This window comes from Anas acuta, chromosome 2, assembly GCF_963932015.1.
Source record: "Anas acuta chromosome 2, bAnaAcu1.1, whole genome shotgun sequence".
In the NCBI taxonomy this organism is placed as follows: domain Eukaryota; kingdom Metazoa; phylum Chordata; class Aves; order Anseriformes; family Anatidae; genus Anas; species Anas acuta.
This window is the reverse complement of record NC_088980.1, coordinates 26,362,827-26,375,138: the sequence shown is the minus strand read 5'-3', so window position 1 is coordinate 26,375,138 and position 12,312 is coordinate 26,362,827. Positions and strand designations below refer to the sequence as shown.

Genomic DNA, 12,312 nt, shown 5'->3' with positions numbered 1-12,312 from the left:
TTAAAGGAAGCTTTTTCCAAATGCTAGATCACAGTAGTGCAACATTAACAAAACACATTTTATAAAGATTGTCTGAGCAGAATGATGGGGGGTTGCATATTCTGTTTTTTAAAAATCCATATCTCTGTATAAAAAGGATCTGTCTGACACTCTTTGTATTCATTTTACTTTGTTGGAGCGAAGCTGTAGCTGTAATGCTCATATGTTCCTCTTCAGGCCCTTGAGTATGATGAATATAGAAGCAGCTACTGCTATAAGGGTTTGAAAAGTTTATTGGTACATGTGGAACTCTTGTTAGTTTATGATAGCTCATGTATTTTCAAATTTGTCTTTTGCTTTCCTCTTTGCAGAAGGTAGCCTGTATTCTTTGCAGGAGCTGCTACTACCAATATCATCAGGATAATCTAATTTTTCTCAAGGCTCAACTTCTTAGCACAGGTTTTCTATACCAAGCAAAGTAATAATAATAATTGCATAAAGATGTAACAACTGTACAAAGCAAATCCCATTTTGACAGCCTATTTGCAAAAATTTTGCGGCTATTTTCTAAGTGGGATTTTTGTAGATCGTGATTTTTTTTTGTAGCTATCAATCATGTAGGTACTTGTGCATATATATAGTTTGAAAGCATCTCCATCCCTAGAGATAATCAGCCCTCAGCTGGACACGGTCCTGAGCAACCTGACCTGACTGGATTGTTTTTGACAGGAGGCTGGACCAAATGAGGTCCAGGTGTCCTTTCCATCACAAACTATTCAGCTGTGACTCTGAAAAAAGTTCCTTAAAACAAAACAAAAAAACACCTGGCTACTGAGAAACTTTTCTGCTACTCTATGTTTTAAAGTGTATAGTTCAGCTAGTTGGTGGAACTTCACAGCTCCAGGTTTGAGGTCCAAACTACATTTTTAAATTGTACATTTTTTATTTTAATTCTGTACTTAGATGATTAGTAGATTATATTTAGAAGTGAGTAATAATTTGGAGTGAGTTCCAGTACACAATTGGATGTCTTCTGATGGTTAGCAGGCTTGATCAGGTTTTATGTTCCTTTGCTTAAGGTTCCTTTTCCTATTTGTAGTGCAAATATTAAGAGGTGAGTTTTTTTGTTTGTTTGTTTTTGTCCTTTTGTCAGAAGTTAGCTTTTTTTTCACTTTTTGTTTTTTGATTTTCTTGAGTGGTAATTTTTCTTGTATGCCACAACCAAGGAGTGTTTACAAGGCAGCTCGGGGGAGCAAGACACATTGTACTTGCAACATATCTCATGTGTGATAACTAATCAAAATAAAATCACAGTGGCATAATCACAGGACACTGTAATTTTCATATGTAAACATAAGTAAAGATTGTGAGGAGCCTGCTGTCATCAAAAGAGGTTTGAGACTGCTTTTATATTAACTACGGTTTTCCTATCTCTTATTTCACATCAAGTAAGAAAGCACTTTTTTTTGTCTTTGACAATGACAAGTCTGGAGTCCAACCAAACCTAGTTGTTGTAAATGTCAATGTTTCTAAACTCATCCAAACAGAATCAGCGTCTTGTTCTGTGTAAATCTGGGAGATGGGTTGAGAGGGACAAAGAAAACTGATGAGCATCTGAATGCTGTGTGGGAGACAGGCATCTAAATAGGTACTGTAGCTGTCCTGGGAATATCTTCACTCCTCTGGAAAAGCGGAGTGGTTGCTAGCAGGAGGAGACAGCTTTACAGTCCTTTTGTTGGTGGACAAAACTGTCTGCCTTCTTCTTGCAGGTTACTTTCTTTGAGGTCTAGGGGAGGAAGTCTGGCAGAAATCAGGAAGATAATCTCCAACATGTGACTTCTGCCCTAAGCTGCGTCGGTAGGAAGCATCCTAAATAACAGGCATTCGGTGGTGGGACAGTCAGTCTGAACCGATTGACTTTTCCTCCCAGTTGCCTTGAGAGCAGAATTTTGCCGCTGGAGAATGCTGGCTGACGAGACCCAAGCCAGTTGTGATGGAGCTTGAAGACACGAATGAACAATGCTGCCCTGGGGGCAGTGTCTCAAGTTGCTTGGAGAAAATTCTCATAGGACGTTAGGGCCTGAAGATCTGAATTTTAAGAATTTGAGGTTAACTAGGGTCAGTTTTTCTGTTTGTAAGTTAAAACCAACTTGTTCTTTCACAACTGATCCCAGGGATCGGTGGGTGGTGCATTTTTAAAGATGAAACTACTGACTTTGTTGAGATGTGAAGAGGTCTTCGATATCATCTCTACTGTCTCCACAAATCCCAGACTATGACCTCCCCCCTTGCTTTAGAACAAGCTGTCCTTCTCCTGCAGGTAGTACCAGCTGCAGTGAGTTTGGGTCTGTGTGAAGCAGGACACTTGCCTCTTTCACCACCTCACAACCATTTTATGTATGTCGTAGTCCTTCATTAACTTAGGTGCTTCCTGACAGCTTCCAGGCTCTCAGCTGTTCCATCCTGGCTCTCACCCATTTCCTGCTTCTTTGTCTGACTGTGAATTTCATCCTGGCTGGGTTTCCCCAGGTCAGCAGAGCCGCTGTGCCTATCTGGCTCGGACTGAACCAGAAAACAGAGCTCAACCTGTGCAGGAGATGAGGCCTCATGGCCCCAAAGCGGCGTCTCCCACTTCACTTGTGGCGCTGGGGTGAGCAGGAAATGGCTCCCAGGCCTTGCCTGTAGGTAGAGGCTGGCTCCAAGGAGGTGGCTTCCAGCTTCTTCTGCAGGCAGGGAGACAGACAGCTGTGCTGCTTTCCTTCCCCCCAGCCTCTGGTCACACTTGGGAACTGGCTTCCAGCTCTGTGGCTCACAGAGACAGACAGGAGCTGAGAGGTTGGGTTCCTGCGCTTCTGCGAAGTGTGAAGGGAGCAGGAAGCCTCCTCCTGGCCCTACCTGTGGGTAGGGAGCGTCTCCTGGGAACAGCTCTCCGTGCCCACAGGTGATAGCAGGAGACAAGAACTGGCTCCTGGCTGGCATTGCTGGAGGCTTGTGCAGACGTGAGGGAGGAATACAGCAGCTGGGAACCTCTGGCTGTGAGCTTGTCTTTGGAAGATGTGCTTGCCATTTATTTTTGGCTGAGACAACAACTGCTCTTGCCCTGAAGTGGGCTTCATCATATGAGAGACCTGTCTGAAAGACAAGTACTTCCTCAGGTCTTCTTATGTTTCTGTGAGTTAAAATACATATAGTCCAATTCCAGGAACATACTGCCCTTATTACTGATGATACAGGTTGGTGTGTTTCAAACAGTATTCATTTGCCAAAAATGTCATGTACTATCAAAACATCTGCCAAGCCCATAATAAACTGAGGGCCAGTTAGGACAACTAAACTAATCTGAACTAAACTATCAGCCTTGCATTTAGGTGTGATTAACAAAACTTGCTCGCCCTGCATCCCATAGCAAAAATGAGACTGTAAAGTCTGCTTTATGTTGGAGGTGGTGATAAGTTTGTATTCTGTCTGCCATGTCCCTCCACCCCCTGCCTCACATATACTGTTCCTGTAAGGTAACTACAGAAAAGTGGATCTTGAAATACTGGTATTTTTATAGTTGATTTGTTTGAATGTGGAGAACTCTTGGAATAATACAAAAGCCTGAATTATAGTGACACAAAACTTTCATTGTTAGCAGTTTGAAAAGATTATGCTGAAAATTGGTTAGCTTTAGTCATCTTTTCATAAATTGTCTTTTAATTTTTTATCCTTTCTCGCTTGATTTTGAAACTTGAAATATCTAGTTGAGTCTCTTCCAATCAAATGCTGCGAATGTAGAACTTCACAAATAAGATTATTCAAGAGATTGTATTAGTGAGGGTGTGCAAAACTTTTCATTTATTATGATTATGTTTAACAAAAAGGCTAGGTTAGCTTTACAATATGTTACTGCTTTATATGAACAATATTGCTTTCCTGTTAGAATATGCTGTATTTGTTTTGCTTATATAAATATATGCTCGTCTCTATTGTTATTTTATTTTATTATTAGACTAACATTTTTCTTTTTTTTTTTCCAGAGGATGCTAAGCAAGTTTTTGGCCAGACCACAATTCATCAGCACATTCCATTTAACTGGAATTCAGAGTTCGTACAGCTGCATTTTGGAAAGGATAGAAAAAGACACCTAACATATGCAGAGTTCACCCAGTTTTTACTGGTGGGTATAGTACAGGTTATCAAGATTAATAAGATTCAAAGTACTTGCAAAATACCGTGCTAGTAGGAAAGTTGTGAGAAAGACTGCGTGGGCTTTTACAGTTAGACAGCTGAACTTTGATAGTGGTGATAAATAGGATAAGCTAGTGGTAAAGTTGCTGATTCTGGGTAGCTCTTTTTTTCTTCTTTTTTTCTTTTGTTTTTGGCACCTGTGTGCAGAAAGTCAGGTAGTTTTTGAAAGTTTCCTATATTGCATGAGTCAAAGAATATTAAATAACAGTATTGAGCAGTATTAAGAAATAATTTTGTCCATAAATAGAATGTTTACCAAATTGGTATTTAATTCTGTGCTGATATCCAGTAAGATGATATTTTGCATGATAATTGCTGTAGGCCATTTCCACACAATTCTTTCCTTTTCCTCATTTTTTGTGTTTACAATAAGGAAATACTACTTAGTTTTGCTTTTAGTATACGAAGAATAAAATACTGTATTTCTTTTACAAGGAATTCTTGCCTATATACACTTTGGGGTACTTTGTTACAGAAAGCAAAATATTGTGCTAATAAAAAAATAAACAGATTATCTGCATTTCAGCACTACTATTAAAAATACTCTGTAGTAGGAAAAGTGATCCTTGAAGTGGTGAACATGTGAGATTCTTATTTGTATTCTGTCTGAATACTTAATGCCTGTATTAGTATTTACACTAGAGAGTTTTAAAATGGGAAACTGCTTGAAGACTGCAAGGTTTCTTTTTTTCTTGTTTACACAAGTATGTTAGTTCACAGTAGGGGGTGGTATCATTTTGATGAGGAATAATTAAGATAATGCTATTGAGACAAATGTTTCAAATTGACTTTGTAGAACAGAGCCTAATTAACTTTGTATGAAGAGGACGTCAGGTATCACATGATTAAATTGTATTCCCTTAGGTTTTGTATTGACTGTTGCAACTCCTAAGTAGCTTGGATATGCACCGATTTTGTGAAACAATGCTGAGCTAGAACCTCTTCTGGATAAAAGAACCAAAATTTTACTTTATCTGAAAAAAGGCCTGTGGCCACATGTGTTCCTTGGTTGTTCCAGTACCTCCTTCCATACAGAATAAGCCCTGGATGTGTATCCTGATTTTGTTGGATTACAATCACAGGCTTAACAGACTACCAGTCCTGTTTGCCTCATGTATCTGTCTGTTCAGAGATCAGAGGAAAGCCTGAAGAAAAACACAGAATGAAAGGAAGACATGTAGAATCCTAGAATTGGATTTGAGTTGGAAGGGATCCTAAAGATCATCAAATCCCAACCTCTCTGCCACAGGCAGAGACACCTTCCACAAGGTGTCCACTTGCATGCACATACGCGCATACGAAAGAGTTTCAGAGCCACCAGCCTAAAATACCATATAACCTCATGGCTGGGTATTTGGAAGATTTAATTTTTTTTTATTTTTTTTTTTTTCATTTTTGGGTTCTTTCATGTTCTTTCTTTGAATTAGGACAAGCAGGAGCTGAGGCATGACTCGTCTAGCTTTGGATTTAAGTCCTAACTACTAGGCTTTTTCATCCTAGCAAAGGGGTGATCCTCTTTTGTTGACTAAAAGGACTTCCTTCTATGTGATAATTTTCTGGGGAGAATTGTGTTTGGTTTTGGTGTGTCTTTTTTGTTGTTTTGTGGTGTTTGTTTTTTTTTTTAACATTTTTATACTGCAAAAGCATGTCTTAGCTATGTAGCGGTGCAGAGTAAAAGGTTGTATTGGAACACATCAGTGATCCTCTCATGAACCAGACGGTCCTTTCAGTCATGATCTTCATATGACAGAAAGAGGGAGGATGAGTGTAAACATGGAGAATAAGATCAACAATTTTAAGTGTCCTTTAGAGGGGTGAGATGCATTCAGGAAAAGTTGTAAGGCTGCAAATAAAGTTGCTCTCAGCATTGGCACAGACAGCAGAAACTTTTAAGCAAATTAATTGTTTTAAGACTGCTGAAACAGTTGTCTGCTATCAGTACAGTTCGTTAGGATGCTCAGTCAGTCACAGTAATTAGGTACACCTATTTACTTATTTTCTGTAGCTGTAAATCCTGGGAACATGAGTTTCCTTACTGACTTGCTTTGCGGCTTTATATTATAGATAGTGAATTTGGGGCACAGGCATAGAAATCTTCCTTTAAGTTCTGTAACCTTTGGTACTCAGCCTTTCCTTCTGACATTCTGCCTTCGCATGAGTCAGTCTCCTTGTTCTGATGTCTAGACCTTGGACCTTAGACAGCAGGAGACCACAGTGGATACCAGATTACCTCTCTGCATTCCAGATGTGTGAATGCTCTTTATATTGCACTTAACATGGACCAGATGGTTCTGTAAGGCGCTTCAGGTACTGCTTTGTAAGTACAATGTAATTTGCCACTTCTAATGGAATAATCCAGCTAGAGTCAAATTCATTCATATTGGCTCCTATTATACCACATAAAGTTGTTACATATTCATTATCTGTTGCAGCATTTGGGCTAATCATCACTTCTGGCAAAGCTGAAGCTAGGCGGAAAATAACATTAGTATATTTTATCCATGCACAAGACAGATCTCTTCTAGCTTTAAATAAGAAGAGTTTTTTTGGTATTCTGAATATTTATATCCAGCCACCCCCTTTTTTGTCTACAGTAACAGAGAAGTCCAAAAGTATAGCCTCCAAACTACTTAGCTCAAGTATGCTTAACAGTCTATCTGCATGAATGCAGCGCTCAAGGTGTGTTGTTTTACCCCACTTCTCATTTTTGCTAGCTTAAAATTAGCTCAGATGTCTCTGCTACGTATCAGTCACATCTATATCTGTTTGGATATAGCCCTGTTCTATTATCACTTAAACGACAAGTCTGCTTCATGAAGCGCGATGCTGGCCCCTTTCCCAGCATGTGAAATCTATTCTGCAGAATGGATTTTAATATATGCTTATATGTGGACTTGCTAAATCCATTTCCGCGTTATCTGGGGATTTATTCATGCCCAGCATATTAGTTGATGAAGTAGTACTCTTTATAATTGACACCCCAGGTTTTGCTCTGGTAGAAAGGATTGTGCTGCATATGATGGCTTGTAGATCCATTGGGATGGAACCCAAGCATAAGTTTCTATCTACCTGGAAAGTAATGAAGTTCGTAATGAGCTGTAAGTGAAAGCTGAGGTAAAATCTGTAGATGGGAAATAATTTCATGAACATTTTGGTGCCAGCATGCCTGCCATGATGTGCAAATTAATTTTTCACAACGTCTTATACTAGCTGGGGGAATTTTGGACTTGCAGCATCAAGGGAGAAGCTTATTTTCTAAAGTATATCCATGTTTACAAAAAGTCTAGTCAGAGAAGGTTCTTTAACATGTGTAATTTGTATTGCAAAGCAATGAGGATTGTATTCCTTTTAAACATAATCTGTCTCAGTAAGCAATACTGGACAGAAATAGGTAAAACAAATGTTTCTGCAGATCAGATAGCGTCTGTAAATGCTACTACAGCTTTGCTTTTTTCAGTTTATTTTAAAGTCGTATTTTTTATATTACTGCATGTACACGGCATAGGACATGTTATGAATGTCTCATCAGATTTCCCTGATAAATTGCTCATAGCTGCTGAGCCTCGTTTTGAAACACAGTCAAGCTGTGAGGTGCCTTAACGTTGAGACTCACCAGGGACTGCTGGAATCGGTAGCTTTTCTTTGGAGCTAAGGAGTTTAAGGCGTTTATTGCATTGTTGTGCAATGTACAGTGATTAGAGAAGTGACATCTGTCTGTTTTGTGATGGATTTTATATCAGAAATTTGGTTTTGAGGCTAAATCTCCTTTGCATATAATGTCTGAATGTTCTCATATGCCCTATCACTGTCTTGTTCGCATTTTGGGACTGCCCTGTGACAGAAGGTCCATGTGCTTCCTTCTGTTTGATGCAACCAGAACAAAGCAGTGCTGATCACAGCTCAGAACAGCTGCAGCCTGGAAAGACCCAACCTTGCTGAGAAAGTGGGATGTCTTCACTAACTATTTGCAGTCTGCTTAAACTCTTTCATTTCTGATCTAAGGGTGTGAATAGGGAGCTCCAGAAGATGGAGATCACCCTATTCAGAGCTTTGACTTGCTGTCTTTTTACAGCTAAGCAGTTATTTACTAGCTGACGAGAGTATGGGCAAGTGGCAGCGCTGAGGCCTTGACCACGTGTTTAACCAAGTGGGATAATTAATTCTCTCTAGTTAATTCCATGGGTACCAAGAAAGGAATCATGTAAGCAAGGAGAAGATGGGGTGGTTTGGCTTGTACTTGATTGTGGTACTAAAGCCATTTTGTAATTAGCCAAGTGATGACAAGAAACATGCCCTTAACATATGTCTCTGGATCATGAGCGCTGCTTTGCTTCCGTGGCTGTGACACTGCTCTCAGCCAAGGGCCCACCAACACCTGCTGTGCAGAGGTGGTAGCAAACTGGACTTATGTTCTGCAAGTGGTCCTCCAGGTTGTGTTTTGTTTTTTTTTAACTGCATTTAAATGCTGGTTTCTGCCACCACAGGACTGTCAGCAGTTTTGGTGGTTAAAACAAATGGAATGAGAGAGAGAAGAAAGCAACATTCACTGTTTCCCATGTTATTCTTCTGCTAAATATAGGCGTTTTTTTAATGATGCTGCCACTTAATGACAATTGTTTTTGTTGATGTGTTCATATTTTTGTTCATTTGCTCCTGTGTTCCCATCTGCCAGGAGGTGAGCATTTAGGGAGACAGGGGTTGTTACACCTAACTCCTCTTCAGAGCTGCGTGCCTCCTGAGTAGCTGCCTGCCTCAAGCTGACAAGTTTTTTTTGTGTGTTCCTGTGCTCCTCCCACTGTAAACCTCCCAGTGTTGCCTGCTTCCAAATTCTGTTGAAATTATAGGCACAACCGGAATGAAGCAGAAGCTTGCATGGCCGCATCCAGCCGGATTGCTCAATTGTAACACCTCCACACAGGGGGCTGTAATGTAAAGGAAACGTGACAGAACTGAAATTGTAACGCTGCAAATTATACCTCACAAGCATTTCTCATTAAAAGCAGAAATTTCTGAATAATTCTGGGAGTGAAGTGCCCTGTTGAAACACCAATCGGGCCTTTCCTCTCCACCCGCCTTTACCTTCTTCTGCCTAATATATGGGCTGCTTTTCATCATACCTTTCAGTTCAGGGTATAGCGTTTTAATTAGGACTTAAGAATAAAATTAGAAAGGCTGGGAGACTGAAGTGAAAAGGCAAAAATAGTTTGAATGGCAGCGTGCACCGGTGGGTGAGTGGAAGGATGGATGGTGGCTGCAGGCCTTCTGTGGACCTGGTCCTGCACCCGTTGAGTTTGCCTTTCACCATTCACTCTCTGCCCCTTTGAATATTGCTGAGAGATAAACAGCGACTTACAGAGGATCGTGTTCACCGAGAGTACATCATGCTTGTGATTCCTGACTAGCGTGAGTCTTGGATTAATGTGACTTTTAAGGCATATTTGCAACTGGAATTAAAGTAATAGGATAATGTCGTTGTCCACTGCAAGACTTGGTGTAGTGTAACTGACATACTTTTGCTGTGATTCCATTTTCTGAGTAATTGATTATGAATTTGTATTCAGACGAGGCACTGTATTTCCAGTGAAGTATTTTTAAGCCTTGAAATTGGAAGGAAGGAGATGGTAATGATTTGTTTTCTTCCAGTCAGTAGAGGAACACTGATTGGTAAGTCAAACTATGTCACCAAAATGTAATTCTGCTTTAAGGAAATCTGTAGAACTAGATAAAACTTCGATACATATTGTCAAGTTACCATCTGTGCAGGATTGTTCTTTTTAATTAAAAAATAAGAAAGTATTCTAACAGTAATTTATGAAGAAATGGAGAAGGTCATGGTAGAAAAAGACAAATTTTTGAGTGGTCTAATGCTTTTTTTATCTTCTCTCAGTGAATCACAAACTGAGTTTATCAGGTGGTTGTGTCAGATAGTACTTGTGATAGGTTTCTGCCTGTTACTGCAGCTGACATATCAAGAGGTGATCTTTAACCAGTCACGATACAATGAGTTTTAAATTAAACTGCTGCTGTCCTTTATAGATAAATATATTTTAAAAGAGGATGCTTTTTGAGGGAATGCTTTCAGTACTAGTGGATGTCTGTGTGGAAATCTCTGATCATTGCATTGTCTTCGTTCAAGTGGTAGCAAAGAATTTCATGGAATATTTTTTGACCTGCAGCAACACGTGCAATAAACTGGATAACGCACATCATGGAACACTTTAATGTTCGTGCATGGGAGGTTGCCTCCACTTGTGGCATATCAACATGCCCTTCATTTCTCAGTTAAATTAATTGCATGACCTAATGCCCCCAGGGCAGAAAAATCATAGCTGTTGTTTTAGGTGCTCAGATCAGTGACAGAGGCCATATATGCAACAGTTGGAAAAGGCTGAAAATTATACATACAGTATCAATTAAAATCGGGTTATATGTAACTGTGTTTTGTTAAGTATGAGACATTCTATGGGATTCCATTAAATAAATCTGACTGTTAAGGTAACAATTCTGAACCTTTTGCTTTGTTTTGTTTTTCATATATTTTCAGGAGATACAGTTAGAACATGCAAAACAAGCTTTTGTGCAACGGGACAATGCTCAGGCTGGAAGAGTCACAGCTATGGACTTCAGGGACATTATGGTCACCATCCGACCACATATGCTGACGCCATTTGTTGAAGAATGTCTAGTAGCTGTGAGTAGCTCTGGTAGCACCATTGGGAAAGACATGGGAGACAAGGCTGAGGTTCCTTTTTTATGTAACTTGACTGCTCTGTGTGGCACATAGTCCACATTACAAATGAATGTTTGTAAGCTTAGCAGTCATTCTACACATAGGAAAGTTAACCCTCATTACATTATGTGTTCTCAATGTTCCTGGTCTCCTGAGACAAAAGACAAAGCGAGTAGGTGGATCTTAGTAATGACCTACAAATGTGGAGTTCTGTGGCTATTTCTGGTCATTCCTTTGTTTTTTTTTTTCCTCAAAGTAAAAATGGACAACACTATTGCATCCTATTTAGGAAGTCATCCTCAAAGGACTTGCTTTGTAATGTCAGTTCTGGTCTTTGAAGGGTAATTTCCAGACACCTGAGAGAGTGTATGAACTGCAACACCACCCAAGTGCATTCACTGATAGTAGTTACACATCAGTGTACACATTTTTTGGCTTGAAATGCATTTTATTATTTAGTGGACGTTTTCCTGATTTCTAGACCCTATTGTTATATTTCTGTTATCCATTAAGCAGAATCTATAATTTTAATTTTTAGTAATGTATTAATTTTCTGCTGTATCTCATGAGGAAAGTCTCTAGTTTTCCAGGAAGAATGGCCTTTCAGAACATATGAGATTCGTCTTTTGTGAACTGTGTTTCTCACAAAGCAGAACTTCTATTACAGCATGATAGGCCAAATTAAATATTATTCATATTTAGATAAATATGAAGAGGGAAAAAAAAAGGTACATTTGGTTTTGACCACAGTTTCTAATCTTGGAAATTTGTAGCAGCTCTTTCCAAATAATATGAATTTTGGCTATATCCAGGTTTAAAGAAATTTGTTCTTCTTTGATTTGTAATGGAGAATTCCAGGGAGATGTATGAAGTGATGAGAACTGCAAACTGGGTGCAGAATATTGGAAGCATAGAGTGAAAAGCATAGCCAGAAGACTCATGGACAATGATTTCTGATACCTTCTTCCTCTGTTCTCTCCCCAGTCTTGTTAGCAGCTTTCCTGGGTCATATACTCTCTCAGAAAATATCAGATGAGATTTTTGATTCTCCCTCAAGGTCAATTAAATTTTGGCAAGCTTACACATTGTTTTCAGAAATTTTGTAGATCACCAGTCTTATACTTTAAATTAGTGAATTGGCCCAATATTTTTTTTCTGTGTGCAGACCCAACACCACTTCACAATAAAGGCTTGGGTTCAGTACTCATTTGAGAACGAATAACTGTTTGAACCTCATTGTTCCCATTTGGTTTGACTGCCTGATATAAGCCTGAGAGCTTACTGCTGGTTTTCCACAACTTGAAATGCCTGTGAATTTAAATGTTTGAATTGACCTTTTTCAGAATATGTTTTGATTTTGTTGAAATTTTCTG

The 12,312-nt window shown here is 39.3% G+C and overlaps 1 protein-coding gene across 6 annotated transcripts in view; it reads left to right on the top strand.

Moving 5' to 3' along the window:
- SLC25A13 (solute carrier family 25 member 13) overlaps nt 1-12,312 on the top strand; it is a 98,691-nt gene that overhangs the window by 44,712 nt on the left and 41,667 nt on the right. For all 6 annotated transcript variants that reach the window (XM_068673994.1, XM_068673996.1, XM_068673993.1 and 3 more), the window contains 2 exons: nt 3,999-4,138; nt 10,754-10,900. In XM_068673994.1, coding sequence (XP_068530095.1) covers nt 3,999-4,138; nt 10,754-10,900 — 287 coding nt within the window. The remainder of the gene's footprint in view (nt 1-3,998; nt 4,139-10,753; nt 10,901-12,312) is intronic.